Source organism: Schistocerca cancellata, chromosome 1 (genome assembly GCF_023864275.1).
Source record: "Schistocerca cancellata isolate TAMUIC-IGC-003103 chromosome 1, iqSchCanc2.1, whole genome shotgun sequence".
NCBI classification, from domain to species: domain Eukaryota; kingdom Metazoa; phylum Arthropoda; class Insecta; order Orthoptera; family Acrididae; genus Schistocerca; species Schistocerca cancellata.
Genome location: NC_064626.1, coordinates 419,025,082 through 419,042,403, shown reverse-complemented (window position 1 = coordinate 419,042,403; position 17,322 = coordinate 419,025,082). Strand labels below are relative to the sequence as shown.

The 17,322-nt window shown below is 42.6% G+C and overlaps 1 protein-coding gene across 1 annotated transcript in view; it reads right to left on the bottom strand.

Moving 5' to 3' along the window:
- LOC126161568 (kinesin-like protein KIF12) overlaps positions 1–17,322 on the bottom strand; it is a 605,396-nt gene that overhangs the window by 367,997 nt on the left and 220,077 nt on the right. The window contains exon 4 of the mRNA XM_049917513.1: positions 2,208–2,286. Within this exon, the coding sequence (XP_049773470.1) occupies positions 2,208–2,286 (79 nt within the window). The remainder of the gene's footprint in view (positions 1–2,207; positions 2,287–17,322) is intronic.

The following is a 17,322-nucleotide window of genomic DNA, read 5'->3' as shown; positions in this document are numbered from 1 at the left end:
TTTCGATGAACCCCTCGCCACGCACTTATATGTGAATTGTAGAGTAGAGTGTAGATTTAGATGTAACTGTAATCTCTAAAATGAACACAGGAATAAGGATATAAAGAGTAAACATTTTTAAGACTAAGACAGGCCAACTGCTAAATTAGAGGCAGCTGTCTAAAGATAGAGTGTTCTTCTCGCATTGGCGAAGCAGTAGTTCGTCGTGGTGCGTGGTAGTCGTGTCGTCATCCTTTGTAGTGGCCTCCTCAGTGAGAATCCACAAACTGACCATAGTGACTCAAACAGTGACAGCGCAGAATGTTTCTTAGTGATCCGTCTGCCAGAAAAAAGCTCGGTCGCGACAGACAGTAGAAGGCCATCTGTGGCAGTTACTTTAACCCTGTCTCATCCCTTCATTGTCATTTGTACAACAAAATAAACTAGCACTACATTACAAGTATTCACCACAGAGTTGCACTTAACCAAAACATATAGTATAAAATACAGTGAAGATGTAGCAGGGAGTCTACCTCAGTATTCAATAAGCTCCACTATACCCACTGAAAGGTGTTTTACTAATGGGAAGAGAAAATGATGTTAAGAGATGACGGCATTGTCAAGCGAGAAAAAAAAACTGGCTCTGTTGGAGAAGAACACAGAAGGAAGTCAGTCATAAGAAATTCAAACAAACCATCCATGCGTTCACCTCCAGAAAGTCATAAATGGGCTAGTCGAATGGACTAACCGAGCAGTCGCCTGAAGGAAATCCTTTTGAAACTAATTATCTGAACATTAATGTGAATGATGTGAGCTGCGATCAACTCCAATTAACCAACTGTGCATTCGGTTGAAGGAAGTCGTCCATAACCTATTAAAACTAACCATCCGTGGAATTACTTGAAAAAAGTCACCTGCATTCTTTCAAATATACTGACCATACGAACACCGGAAGGAAATTAGCCGCAATCGATTCAAACGTAGTAAATGTCCATGCACCTTAAACAGGTTCGCCGAAACACGTTAAACGTACTTTGTTTACGCCTGAAGAAAGTTGCCCAAGGCCTATTCCAATGATCAACTCTCACATTGGTCTCAAGTACGTTGGCCGCAGTCTCCTCAAACTATTCGTGCATCCACCTGAAAGAAGACGGTAATGAACTGTGCAAACAAACAATCCATTGATTTGCTTCAAGAAATTAAGCCACAGTCTGTTAATGTGAACTACCTGTGTATTTATGAGAAGAAACTCGACCACAATCTATTCAGACTAACCATCCTTCCATTTATATGATGTGAGTCAATTGCATCCTATCATAACGAGGTATCCATCAAATTGGCCTGAAGCTGTCTGGATGCGAGCTATTGAAACAAATCATATCTACATTTCCAGAAAGAAGTCGGCTATGACATACTCCAACGAACCATCGACGCATTCATCGAGAGGTAGTCAGCTGTGGCACATCCAAACGAATGATACGTGCATCCTTTCATCGTGGGAGGTCTGATTGACATTCCTCCCAAATAGGTTTACAGTGTTTCAATCAATGCACGGAATTGGTTTCTCAAGATTTTTGGCTTCATACTAAACTCTAGGCTTACAAGAATGTCTATACACATTTTTTTCTATTATGTTTCAGTTCCCTGACCCCCTTACAACCTCCAATCCGACAATTTGGGCGGTCTATACCAGCTACATTCGCATTTTTTAAGTTCACAGGCTATTCACATAAAGAAGATTAAATTAAAGGTTTTAAATAAAGAAAACGCTATGTTGTAGATGGTATATTTTCTGTGAAGTGGAGTTAAACAATGCTAATGAATGACGAGTTTCTCATGTTCAAAATTGATGGGTCTGATCTTTCTGCGAGAAATATAAAATGTGTATAGAGGGTCAAGCACTTTATATTGGTCTTGTAGGAAGGTTATGAAGGGAGTTGTTAGGTTGGCGTAATTAAGATAGGGTTTTCATGGGTAGGGGGTTGAAACTTACGGTAACATGGTCTTGATGTACGGAGACATTAGGTAAGAAAGATGAATTTCGTCAGAAGAAAATATCACTACACAGATTCAAGAACGACTGCTGTAACAGACAGAATAGATATGCTAGTGTACTAGACAATGTACAGTGCGTATCATAACAGCTCTCTTTACCGATAGGATCTACCTGCTCCCCGTATTGGTCTCTGCCGTAGAAGTAATGGCTGTAGAAACAGATGGGTACTCACCACGACTTGTCCGTTGCCCGGGAACTGCACCACTGAGTTGTCGCCCGATTTGAGTTCCCGTTTGCTCAGCGGCCGCACTCTGAAAATAAGGAACACAGTCGCAATGCCGATTAATACAGATCTGTGTAATTAATAAAATCAGAGCGAATATATGAGTATGTGGTACGAGAATGTTTTGGGAACTTGAACATTTGACATGTAGAGCCGTCCGTCCTTCCGAATGACTCTCCTAAGACTGCACTGTCACTAAACTGAAACAATATGCATGGGAAATTTTGAATCTGCGTCTCATTCTAAGTAATCTTATATTCAGCGCTTGATTTGTGACGGTACGCACCGTTACGCCGTACTGGTAAACCTGACGAGAAAAAATCAGAACCGCGGATTTAGAGATGTGGTTTGATAGAACTTTAGCTGCAGTTGAAGCTATGTTAGACAAAAGATGTATTGAAACTTTTGAAATGCCCAGGAAAGTGTTAAAATAACGTTTTAAAAAGTCTGAATTTCAAAACGGCTCACGGTAAGGGGTACAGTATCGGAATCTTTTTTTAACTTTTTACAAATCAAGCACTGCTTATATTTAATATAATTAATGCGAACTGGCTCTAGATGTAAAAACAATTAGAAGTATGCTTCACTAATATCGCGCTATGAGGCCTGTGTGCAGTATGGCACTTGTATTTTATTGTATGTTAACTGGGGACCAAGAAACGACGGAGATGCTTCGTCCTCGCTTCAGCTGCAGTTGTCCACAACCTCATGACGACTACCGCAGTCCACTTCACCCCTCCGTCGCCCCACACCGAACCCAGGGTTATTGTGCAGTTCGGCCCACGGTGGACCCCCCCCCCCCCCCCCTCGCCGGGAAAGTCACACACCAGACGAGTGTAACCCCTAAGTTTGCATGGTAGAATAATGGTGGTGTACACGTACGTGGAGAACTTGTCTGCGCAGCAATCGCCGACATAGTGTAGCTGAGGCGGAATAAGGGGAACCAGCCCGCATTCGCCGAGGCAGATGGAAAACCGCCTAAAAACCATCCACAGACTGGCCAGCTCACCTGACCTCGACAGAAGTCCGCTAGGCGGATTCGTGCCGGTGACGAGGCGCTCCTTCCCACTCCGGAAAAGCATGGCATTTACGACATACATTACTGCAGCCACGCGGATTGGCCACGCGGTTTAGGGTGCCATGTCACGGGCTGCGCGGCCCCTCCCGCCGGAGGTTCGAGTCCTCCCTCGGGCATGGGTGTGTTTGTTGGTTCAAATGGCTATGAGCACTAAGGGACTTAACTTCTGAGGTCATGAGTACGCTAGAACTTAGAACTACTTAAACCTAATTAACCTAAGGACATCACTCACATCCATGCCCGAGGCAGGATTCGAACCTGCGACAGTAGCGGCCGCGCGGTTCCAGACTGTAGCGCCTAGAACCGCTCGGCCACCCCGTCCGGCGGTGTTTGTGTTGTTCTTAGCATTAATTAGTTTAAGTAGTGTGTAAGTCTACGGACCGATGACCTCATCAGTTTGGTCCCTTAGGAATTCACACACATTGTGGTATTGTAAGAAGCCTTTCTTTTCTTCTTAGTCGGCCGGAGTGGCCGAGTGGTTCTAGGCGCTACAGTCTGGAACCGCGCGACCGCAGGTTCGAATCCTGCCTCGGGCCTGGATGTGTGTGATGTTCTCAGGTTAGTTAGGTTTAAGTAGTTCTAGGTTCTAGGGGACTGATGACCTCAGAAGTTAAGTCCCATAGTGCTCAGAGCCATTTGAACCATTTTTTTTTCTTCTTAACAACAGGAAGTTGCGAAAGCACGCTGGTACCAGCGCCCAGGCACAAAGCCTTTGCGACGCACGCGATCCCTACACTCGACATAATTGTACTATAGTCGGCGGACGAACTGTTAATTGGCGGACACTAGTCAACTATCTTGACTGCCACATCACTGAAATAATTTTTGAGGGTCGCCAAACTGGCTTTGATGCACAAAACAATGTTAAAAACTAACGACTCTGACATCACCATGTAATGCATTGCATCAATTCGAATTCTATGAAAAAAAATAGCAACAATAGTGCTGGAAAATCCAACGCTGTCTCCTCTTAATGTCCATCCCAGCACACAAAATAGGTTCTGATAGCACATCCAAAGACAAATATTTCAGCTTCCATGGTAACAATACAATTTAGTTTCTCAGTAACGAAACTCACAAAGTTCAGTTCTACCACGTTAAGTGTCACAGTTGTCTATCAGCACTCACTACAGTAAAGCAGGCATCCTAAAATCATTAAGCCCACCGGGCACAGGGGTCACCGCAGCTCCACAGACAACGCTCACGCTAGCACGTCCTCCGCCAAACTCAAATTCTCAATCAATGCCGGCTCGCAGCCAATGTCTCTAATTTCTTTATGCCTCAAGTCCTTTTGTCAATCAGCGATATGGCTGCTCAGTGAGCGGCCATGGATGAGTGGCTATCGTTTCTATTTAGTTCATTCTCCTGTACAGCTAATTTTCGATGTTTCTTCGTGTCTAGCAGAGATAACCTGACACCTAATTCTGTGTAGTAATGACCGGAAAGCTTTCCGTTACATCTTGGAAAACTCGACACTGGTCGTACCACGTACTAGGCCAGAAACTCCAGTCAGTTTGCCATCTTGCATTGAAAACTTCCCGTGTGCCACATATCTCCTAAGGCTATGAACAAAGGAGTACCCCAGCTCTTGTTCTGTTCAGAACACCTTGTGAAAATCCCATTGATGCCCTCAGTTGTCTCAAACATTATACAGGTCTTTTACGCCTCTTTTATTATTATTATTTGCTTTCACGGCCTCATTGGACCACTTGAGTCAATCATTTCCTGGCCCTCTCCTTCAGTAAGAGCATGTTTCGTTCTTTCTTAATTGCCCAGTATCTTTTCATTCGTTCTGATCTTTCCTGTCTCTCCTCATCTGTAAATAACATTTTCATTGTGTGTCATTTGTATAGCTTTGAATTAAATCTTATTTTCTTGTCTTTCACTTTCTTGAGATTTTCTGTCTTGTTTTGCAGATCATCCAAGGTTATATCTAGTTCCCCCATAACCTGTTTAATTTCCTTGATCCGTCCTACCTGTTGCTTCAGATTCCACAGTTTCTGCATATTTTTTCTTGCTAATCTGGTTTCTGGTGTCCTCATAATGTTGCCAAAGAAATAAATCCTTTTTTTAGTATATTATCTGTGATGGGCTCCAGTTCCCTGTACACTACGTCATTCGGCATTATCCGCCATAGTCCTTCCTTCTGGTATTTTTTATTTATGCATATTTTAGCTATTATTCTCTCTACTTCTAGTATTTTTTCTGAGTGACTTTAAAAAGAGTCCGCTTGCGTATGTTACCTCTGGCTGAACCACCGCCCTGTAATGTTTTAATTTTGTTTGAATTGATAGACATTTCTTATTGCATGTGGACCATGTAAATTTTTGAGCTTTTATCATTTTATTGGTTCTTTCTTGCCAAGCAGGTTTTTCATCCAAGTTGTGTGTTATAATCTCTCTAGGATATTTAAATTGCTACACTATTTTAATTTTTCTCTTGTCTAGTGTTACGTGGCCTATTACAAGCGGGTCTGTTACCATCATGTCGGTATTTTCGAAAGATATCTGGAGTCCTACTTTTTGCGCTATATTATGCAGGCTTATTATTTGATTTCTAGCTTCTTGTGCATTATTAGCTAATAATGCCAAGTCATCTGTGTATCCCAAACAATTTAGGTTTATATAATCTTTCTTGGTTCCTATTGTTATGTTTTTAGGATTCTCTTTGTATCATTCACTCATCAAGTATTCAAGAGCACGGTTGAAGAGCAGTGGTGATATGGCAAATTGGCATTACTGAATACCCGTGCCGAGCAACTAAGGTGCACCGCGGACCATAGATTACAGGGGCGAACGACAGCTGCGGAGAGGCGTATGGGTGAACTGTTGTGCAGCTGTTGAGCAACTTACCACCCAGATGAACCAGGGGGCTTTTTTCTTCAGTCATCAGTCTTCGGACTGGTTTGATGCAGCTCGCCACGAATTCCTGTCCTGTACCAACCTTTTCATCTCAGAGTAGCACTTGCAACCTTTGTCCCCAGTTGTTTGCTGAATGTATTCAATCTCTGCAGTTTTTACCCTTTACAGCTCCCTCTATTACCGTCGAAACTATTCTCAGATTTCGTAATAGATATCCTACCATCCTGTTCCTTCTTCTTGTCAGTGTATCCCGTATCCTTCCCGATTTTGCGGAGAATCTTCTCACCTAATTTTCAATGTTATTCTGTAGCACCACATTTCAAATGCTTCAATTCTCCTCTTTCCGGTTTTCCCACAGTCAATGTTTCACTAACAAATAATGCTGTGCTCCAAACGAAGATTCTCAGAAATTTATTCCTTAAATTAAGCCTAGTTTTGATATTAGAGACTTCTCTTCGTCAGAATTGCCATTTTTGCCAGTGCTAGTCTGCTGTTTATGTCTTCCTTCCTCCATCCGTCATCGGTTATTTCGTTGCTCAGGTAATAGAAATCTTTACTTTCATCTAGTCCGTGATCATTAATTTGATGTTAAGTTTCTCTGTATTCTCATTTCTGCAACTTTTCATTACTTTCATCTTCGTTTGATGTCCTCTCTGTCCCCATTCTTTACTCATTAGAGTAGACTGTTCCTTCCTTTCTGCAGATCCTGTAATCCTTCTTCACCTGCAGTCAGGAGAGCAATGTCATCAGCGAATCTTAACAGTGATATCCTTTCGCCTTGAATCGTAATCCCACCGTTAGACCTTTCGTTTATTACCATCTATGATTCTTCGATGTACAGGTTGAACAGTAGGCGCGGTAGGCTAGACCCTACCTTCCAATCTTTTTAATTCGAGCACTTTGCCCTTGGTCTTTCACTCTTAATGTTTCCTCTTAGACCTTGTACATATTGCATATTACCCGTCTTTCCCTATAGCTTCTTTCTTTTCAGAAATTCGAACATCTTTCACCATTTTACATTGTCACGCGCTTTTTTCAGGTCGACAAATCCTACGAACGTGTCATGCTCGCAGTACCAACAGCAACGTTAAAGCTGCCACTCTGGTGCCTTTACCTTTCCTAAACCGAAACTGATTAGCATCTAAAAGATATTCAACTTTTTTCCATTCTTCTGTAAATTATTCTTGTCAGTAACTGGATTCTTGAGGTGTCACACTAATTGTGCAATGATTCTCGGACTTGTCGGCTCTTGCAATCTTCGGAATTGTGCAGTTGATGTTTTTCCGACAGTCTAATGATATATCGCTAGTCTCATACATTCTACACAGCAACGTGAATAGTAGTTAAGTTGCTGCTTCTTCCAATGAGTTCAGAAATTCCAATGGAACATTATCCAACCCTTCGGCCTTATCTGACCTTAAGTCTTTCAAAGCTCTTTTAAATACTGACACTTTTCTCCTTCTATCACGTCATGAGACACGTGTTCCACTCATACAGGTCTTCATTGTACTCTTTCCACCTATCCCCTATCTCCTCTGCATATAACAGTGAAGCATTGCAGTCTTCAAGTTACAGCCAACACTTTTAATTTCACCGACGGTTGTTTTAACTTTTCTATATGCTGAGTCGTCCTTCCGAAATCATTTCTTTTTCCATTTTTTCACAGTTTTCATGCAGCCAATTCGCCTTAACTGCCATGAACTTCCTTTTTATTTCATTCCTAAGTGACCTGAATAACATTTTTGTACTTCCTCCTGTCGTCGATCACTTGAAATATTGCTTCTGTTACACATGGTCTCCTCTAAGTTACGTTTTTTGTACCTATTTTTTCCTTTCCAATTTCGGAGATTGCCCATTTTTGAAAGATATCTGTTCCTCTTCAACTGAACTGTCTACTGGTTATTCACTGTCGCAGCACCTACTGTCTCAGATTCATTCTTCCTGACTAGTCTCCGAAACTTCAGCCTACTCTTCATCGTTACTAAATTGTGACGTGACTCTATATAATCTCCTGGATACGCCTTACAATCCAGTATCTGATTTCGAAGTCTGTTTCTCGCCATGATGTAATCTAACTCAAATGCTGCAGTATTTGCGGCCTTTTCCAGGTATATCTCCTCCCCTTGTGATTCTTAAGCAGGGTATTCGCAATTACTAGGTGCAATTTATTGCAGAACTCACTTAGACTTACTGCTCTCTCCTACCTACTAGCAGGTCTATATCCTCCCGTAACACTTTCTTCTACTACTTCTCCTACTACCGTATTCCCTCAACATCGTCATGTACTTCCCCTGCCTCTTCATTCTCTGCTTGAGCTATTGTTATCGATGTTGGTTTGCTGTCGATTCTGACGAGAACAATACTATCACTGAACTGTTTACAGTAACTTATTCTGAGCCCTGCCTTCCTATTCATAATGAATCCTACTCCTGTTATACCATTTTTTGCTGCTGTTGGTATTACCCGACATACATCTGCCCAGAAATCCTTGTCTTCTTCCAATTTCACTACAGTCACCCCAGTATCTATATATCACCCGTAGCATTCATGTTTTTCAGCTTTCCATACCGAGGGGCTGCCAACAGCCAACAGTGCCTCCTCAACGATCCTAGTATGCGCATGCGCACATGCCTTATTTTAGTCGTCCATCTGCACCTGAAAATGTAACTGTACAGTGTGCATGAGCGTATAACGCTTGTGAAGCTCTACTATGTGAGCAACCCAACTGCGGCTCAAAGGCAGTTTGCGACCGAGTTCAACCTGAAGACAAACGGTCCAAGTGTGCTAACAATCCAGAAGTTTGATTCCCTGGTTTGAGAGAACGAGTAGCGCTCGTGATGACAGTGTTGCTAATGTAGTTCGTCCAAAAAGGGTAAAAACGCCAGAAAATGTCGAGGAGACACGCGCTGTGTTTCAAACTAGCCCCAGGAAATCAATCAGACGAGCTGCACAACAGATGCGAATCAACCGGGTGACACTGCGAGAAACTTTTGTTGAAGACCTGCATCTCTTCCCATGCAAAATTCAAACTCATCAGCCACTGAGCCCCAGGGCCATGGAACAGCGGTCGTGTTTCTGCAACACTCTTGTTCACAGAATTGGTGAATAGGACTTTGATGTGAATGTGGTTTGGTAACTACGAAGAAGGCATAGGTAACAGAAGAAAGGCTACAGTTGATCGATGAAAAAAGAAAGTACAAAAATGTTCAGGGAAATTGAATAATACACAAGTACAAGTCGCAGAGGGATGAAATAAATAGGAAGTGCAGAGAATCTAAGTCGAAACGGGTGCATGGAAAATGTGAAGGAATCGAAAAAGAAATGATCGTCGGAAGGACTGACTCAGCATGTAGGAAAGTCAAGGCAACATTCGGTGATATTAAAGGTAAGGGTGGTAACATTAAGAATGCAACGTGATTTCCGCTGTTAGATACAGAGGAGAGAGCGGATAGGTGGAAGGAGTACATTGAAGGCCTCTATGATGGGGAAGATTTGTCTGATGTGATAGAAGAAACAGGAGTCGATAAAGAAGATATAGAAGATCCAGTATTAGAATCACAGTTTAAGAGAGCTTTGGAAGACTTGCGGTAAAATAAAGCAGAACGGATAGATAACATTTCATTAGAATTTCTAAAATCATTTGGGAAGTATCAACAAAACGACTATTCACGTTGTTTTTTTTTATGGACATGTCCGAAAGAACAGACATCATTGATGACCTGCAGCCGTCTATAACGAAATTATAATTACATTAATACCTTCAGCTGCTAACGGGCGTTGATATATATCACCTGGGACAGGTGAAAATGTGTGCTCCGACTGAGACTCGATCCCGGTATCTCCTGCTTACATAGCAGACGCGCTATCTGTGGTGTCACCGCCAGACACCACACTTGCTAGGTGGTAGCTTTTAAATCGGCCGCGGTCCGCTAGTATACGACGGACCCGCGTGTCGCCACTGCCAGTGATGGCAGACCGAGCGCCGCCACACGGCAGGTCTAGTGAGACGTACTAGCACTCAGCCCAGTTGTACAGCCGACTTTGCAAGGAACGGTTCACTGACAACTACACTCTCATTTGCCGAGACGATAGTTAGCATAGCCTTCAGCTACTTTTGCTACGACCTAGCAAGGCGCCGTATTCAATTGATATTGAGATTCTATTAATGTATCATCAAGAGCGATGTTCTACAAATGTGGATTAAAGTTAAGTATTCCAGAAGCTACGTACTTTTCTTTATAGCATTCATTACGTATCCTGTTTCAGACCTCACGCCAGCCTGCGTGAGTTTAAGCGCGTGCCTTTCGGCTCTCTCTCATTGTGTCTAGGCTGTCTTGTCTAGACACAACACTATCTATCTGAGCCACCGAGGGCACTGAGCATAGCGTGACTCCAGGGACTATCTCGCGCACGCCTCCCGCAAGGCCCACATTCTCACCTTGTATGTCCACACACTATATTCGTAGTGTCCCTACGCAACACACTCATTACTCGTGGAAGACATTCTTACCAAGTCCCGAAAGAGTTGGGGGAATATGTGTGCATCCGCACAGAAGGTCATGGCTGGTATTGCCAGAACTATATACTTATATGGATATGGAGTCTGTTCTTTCTGACATCCATATATATGGATATGGTGTCTGGCGGATGCACACATTTCCCTCGAACTCTTACGGCACTTGGTAAGAATGCCTTCTACGAGTAATGAGTGTGTTGGGGTGGGACACTACAAATGTAGTGTATGGACATACAAGGTGACAATGTGGGTCTCGCGGGAGGCGTGCGCGAGATAGTCCCTAGAGTCGCGCTCTGCTCTGTGCCCTCGGTGGCTCAGCTGGATAGAGCGTCTCCCATGTAAACAGGAGCTCCCGGGTTCGAGTCCCAGTCGGGGTACACATTTTCAGTTGTCCCCGTCAAGGTATGTGAACAACACCTGTCGGCAGCTGAGGGTTTCAATTGATTATCGTTTATTCTAGAGAAGCTACACGGTCATCAATGGTATCTGTTCTTTCGAGAACAGTTACTATCTTCTTATATAGTTAAATGGCTACCCGGCCATTGACCTTCGTCTGTGCGAGTGCACACGGGTTGCCCGAACTCTCATGGGAATCGTCAACTTAAGTGGGCGCGAGTAACGAGTGGATGGGCAAAGTATCTATTAGGAACATTACGAATGTAGATTGTGGACAGTTGGGAGTATGGGTCTCACGGGAAGCGTACAACGGATAAGTCCCTGCAGTCGCGATATTCATCTGTGTCCTCGGTGGCTCAGATGAATAGAGCGTCTGCCATGTAAGAAGGAGATCCCGAATCGAGTCCCGGTCGAGGCACACATTTTCAGCTGTCCCCATCAAGGTATGTCAACACCTGTCGGCAGCTGAGGGTTTCAATTAATTATCATGCATCAGTTGTACTCAGACTGAAAATAATAACAACATCAGTATTCTGTAATAAGCTTTTCTAGCTTCCAGCTTGTGAAATATGAAGGGCTGTTCCTTGAGTTAATTACTGAAGGAATGGGATATATTTGTTTATGAATCTTTGGTTGTGCGTGTAGTTTTAGTGCTGAGCGATTCATTGTTATACCGTTGCATAATTCACATTTGTTCAATAAAAAGTTACAGTGATGCAGTAGCTTATGGAGTTTAATTTGCGATTTAACTGTGGGATCAGACTTTATTTTGGTAATGTTGTTGCTACAGAAAACTGTAGGGTTTCCTCTATATGTTCTTTTTCATTTATTACGATTAAAAAATTCTTTTTATTAATCTGTATTATGAGTGGTTTGCTTCAAGACGGTTTGTTAATCCTTTACTTCAGCGCTTCTATAGGTGTTATTTTCAGCTGTTTCATTACCAATTTATTTGATTTATAAGGCAATGCATTTTTTTACATGTATCGTATCAATGTATTTAACTTAAAAGCCAATCCATCTTTCTCATTTGCGTCCAGTTTTTACAAGCTATGAGATATTTGACACTGTGATAGTTAAGTTTAATTGTAAGATTATGTTTCAAAACTTTATTTAATAGGGTAAATTCCCTGCTACTGAACTGGATGTCAGCGATATTAACTATTCTGTCAAAGAATGTGTGTTGGCATGTCTGTTTATTTTTATCCCAACCAGATTTATTAATAAATTTTAAGGCTTCCAATTTCTTTTTGTTGTTCTGTAGTTAATTTATATCTGTGTACTGCAGGACATGTGATAATTGTAAAGGTATGATAATTGTAAAGGTGCGAGGCTTTTTTCTTGTACGCTACTACGAATGTATTAGGAGAAACAGAAATACACACACACACACACACACACACACACTGACAGAACAGCTCCTCTTACTACATCATTAACGAGCAGACTGAGCCTGCTAATACTCCTTACCCAAACAACTTACAGGTAGTGCTCTCAAATATAATGAAGTTTCTACACCTATCTGATGATCAAGTGATAAATCTTATAATATTGTATATATCTGCAATAGAATATGAATAATGGCCGCCCGGTGTGTCCGAGCGGTTCTAGGCGCTTGTCTGGAACCGCGCGACCGCTACGGTCGTAGCTTCGAATCCTGCCTCGGGCATGGATGTGTGTGATGTCCTTAGGTTAGTTAGGTTTAAGTAGTTCTAAGTTATAGGGGACTGATGACCTCAGATGTTAAGTCCCATAGTGCTCAGAGCCATTTGAACCATTATTGTGAATAATGTGAATAAATTTTGATGCACTGTCAACATCACTGTTCGAATGGCATACAGGGATTTGATATACTTTCGTATCAATTGATTTCTCTACCATTTTGTAAATAAGTTTGTAACATTGTTATTCACATAATCCCATTTTTCACTCTGTATTTAATGCCCCACGTTTTATGTAAAATAATTTTCCAATTTAACATAACAGTAATATACCCTTGCTATCCCGAAATGCCATATCTTTGCAATTTATCACTGCACTGCAGCATCTTTGACATTCGTGTACTTTATAAACACTCTGTATTTGTTTTCATACGTTGTGAATCAAAACACGTGGTGCGCATTCGAAATTTGTTTCGTGACCAGATGAAAGTGTTTAAAAATGCAAACCGACTTATGTGATTGCGAAAACACAGCCAACATTACGAATATGATTCGCTGGAAGAAAACTGTGAAAACAAATAATTCAGAAGGACAAGATGCATTGTAACACAAGTCTGTAGCGTAACCATCTTTATTAAATGTTTGTAACTGTGAATTATCGATTAGCCTAGTGTAATTTATCATTAAATCAAAGCATCGTTTATTTTGACGAAAGCATGAAAGTTGTCTGATGATGAATTGTATAAATTCGAAACTGGTAACGGTACTTTTTAAATAAAGTAACCTAAAATGAATTTGTGGCTGGGTGCTGTGAAGCATCAACAATTTATTTCACGTAACAGCCACGGTCTGCAACCATGTCTTTATATGACAAAATTACATTTGAAAGTACTTCTTCCACACTACCATCACTATGCCAAATATATCCTTATGATTCATTTCGAGAAGTTCCGGATTTTCATCCATCTTCAACTGGAGTAATACATTTACACCTTCATTATTATTACAAGTTTTTTCGAATGCATTTTCAGCACAGTAGCTGCGTTTTACATTGTGTCATTTAACCCGTTGTTTCACACTTATACACAAACTTTTAGATTCATATGGTAGACTTGTATCTCTTGTAGTAATTTCAGCATCAGTCAGGGATCTCAGTCACCAGTATCATGAATAAATTAGTGTCATCATCACTTTCTCACATTCAGCACCTGATCATATCTTAAACGACTTTAAGGCTACTATTATTTTGCGTTAAATGCCACAGTAGTAGTGATTTGGTCGTTTTCTCAGTCGTAAACCTAATGATAATATATCTTGTACACATAGCTTCAAGAAACGGAAATATTAAATTAAAACTACAACATCAAATCGTATACGAATAATTCGAAGACAAACAGCTTGTAATTAAAAGATACAGTGTTGAAGAATCTTTTAATACAAGGTCGGGTCAACCGAAAATGGTCGATGGGGCAAACACTAAACCGGTGTTGTGATCAGATAAAAGCCCTGGCAAATACGTGACAGAAGCAATATGCATATTGGAAGACCTCCGGCCGTAGAAAAGCATTACGAACACGGCTCTGTTGTGCTACGAAGTTCTATCTTGAAAAGCGACAATGATGGACGGATGACCTTCGTTGAATCTGCCATGGTTTGAGGACGTCATTCGTAGCACGACCAAAAAAAGCATTTTCCTTTTGAACTGACTGCATTTCTAATTTTTATTGAAATAGTTTTATGACTTATTGACACCATATGATTCAAGGGGCACAAATACATCTCAAATAACTCTTTAGTACAATACACAAAGATGTTTCACTTAGTGTTGCAAAGAGATATTTCAATTCAAGCTAATGATTGTGATCAGAATTTCGTGTCACTGCATTTTTTTAAACCAGTAACTGTGAAATCGGCTGTATAAAAGTCATAAGTAGAACTTTTTTCAAATCATTGTAGGATGCGTAATTACTCGTATTTGCAATTTTGTTTACCGTGTGATTGATATGCATGGTACTACTGTCTTGCATATTGTGTCGCTGCTTGTTATACACGTATCTAACACTCTTATTTCATTCATACCACAGTTGAAAAAAAGAACAAAACGTTTCCACTGCTTGGGGATTGGTCTGTCTAATATCTAAGTCTAAATAACTTCCACTGTCACGTTATAAATGTAATCATATATACACTCCTGGAAATGGAAAAAAGAACACATTGACACCGGTGTGTCAGACCCACCATACTTGCTCCGGACACTGCGAGAGGGCTGTACAAGCAATGGTCACACGCACGGAACAGCGGACACACCAGGACCCGCGGTGTTGGCCGTCGAATGGCGCTGGCTGCGCAGCATTTGTGCACCGCCGCCGTCAGTGTCAGCCAGTTTGCCGTGGCATACGGAGCTCCATCGCAGTCTTTAACACTGGTAGCATGCCGCGACAGCGTGGACGTGAACCGTATGTGCAGTTGACGGACTTTGAGCGAGGGCGTATAGTGGGCATGCGGGAGGCCGGGTGGACGTACCGCCGAATTGCTCAACACGTGGGGCGTGAGGTCTCCACAGTACATCGATGTTGTCGCCAGTGGTCGGCGGAAGGTGCACGTGCCCGTCGACCTGGGACCGGACCGCAGCGACGCACGGATGCACGCCAAGACCGTAGGATCCTACGCAGTGCCGTAGGGGACCGCACCGCCACTTCCTAGCAAATTAGGGACACTGTTGCTCCTGGGGTATCGGCGAGGACTATTCGCAACCGTCTCCATGAAGCTGGGCTACGGTCCCGCACACCGTTAGGCCGTCTTCCGCTCACGCCCCAACATCGTGCAGCCCGCCTCCAGTGGTGTCGCGACAGGCGTGAATGGAGGGACGAATGGAGACGTGTCGTCTTCAGCGATGAGAGTCGCTTCTGCCTTGGTGCCAATGATGGTCGTATGCGTGTTTGGCGCCGTGCAGGTGAGCGCCACAATCAGGACTGCATACGACCGAGGCACACAGGGCCAACACCCGGCATCATGGTGTGGGGAGCGATCTCCTACACTGGCCGTACACCACTGGTGATCGTCGAGGGGACACTGAATAGTGCACGGTACATCCAAACCGTCATCGAACCCATCGTTCTACCATTCCTAGACCGGCAAGGGAACTTGCTGTTCCAACAGGACAATGCACGTCCGCATGTATCCCGTGCCACCCAACGTGCTCTAGAAGGTGTAAGTCAACTACCCTGGCCAGCAAGATCTCCGGATCTGTCCCCCATTGAGCATGTTTGGGACTGGATGAAGCGTCGTCTCACGCGGTCTGCACGTCCAGCACGAACGCTGGTCCAACTGAGGCGCCAGGTGGAAATGGCATGGCAAGCCGTTCCACAGGACTACATCCAGCATCTCTACGATCGTGTCCATGGGAGAATAGCAGCCTGCATTGCTGCGAAAGGTGGATATACACTGTACTAGTGCCGACATTGTGCATGCTCTGTTGCCTGTGTCTATGTGCCTGTGGTTCTGTCAGTGTGATCATGTGATGTATCTGACCCCAGGAATGTGTCAATAAAGTTTCCCCTTCCTGGGACAATGAATTCACGGTGTTCTTATTTCAATTTCCAGGAGTGTATTTTCGACTCCAGTTAATCAAGATTCCCTCATATCTACAGAAGATTTAGCTGATTAGCACCACGAAGAGTGTGGAGTTCCTTAATATTCATATTAGAAAAGTAGTTCTGACGCTGCGCTTGATAATGAGAGCAAGAATTAAGAAAGATTAAGAAACCTTATTACGATCTGTCGTCCAAGACAAAACGTTCGACAACTTAAAACGGTGTACGATGTCTGAAATTCTCAGAAAATAGGTATAAGCTGTAGGGAAAAATTTGTAATCTACAACACGTACAAGAATCAAGACGGAAATATAAGAATGGGAGACGAAGAGAAAGGAATTCTGCTACCTTGGACGCAAATTAACACTTGATGGACGAGCAAAGAAGGATGTAAGAAAAAGGCTAGTACAGACAAAGAAGACATTCCTCAATAAAAGATGTCAACTAATAGCGGACAATGGCCTCAATTTTCGGAAGAATGGACGTGCTACCATGAGATACGGAGTTTGACGCAGGGAACGAATTCGTGATGGACCGCATCAAGCTATTCAGAAAATTAATGATTCTAAAAAAGTCGAGTGTAAATTTTTACGACTGAGAAAACGACCAAATCACTGCTACTGTTACATTTAACGCAAAATAATAGTAGCCTTAAAGTCGTTTAAGTTATGATCAGGTGCTGAATGTGAGAAAGTGATGATGACACTAATTTATTCATGATACTGGTGACTGAGAAATGGAGGTGGCAGCGAAAGAGAAATGAGACTTCCAATATTGGAACGCTGGAAGGGTTAGATGTCTTGGGGGAAGGGGGAGGATGTGTGGGGGGGGGGGGTAATTGTGAAGAAGCAAATGCTGTGCCATGGACAGAGGAAATTTCTTGGGTGGACGGGATTATTAACTGGACCTACTGGGACTGTCAGTCTGAGTGTAAGAGTTGATTTGGATCCGCATTAGGG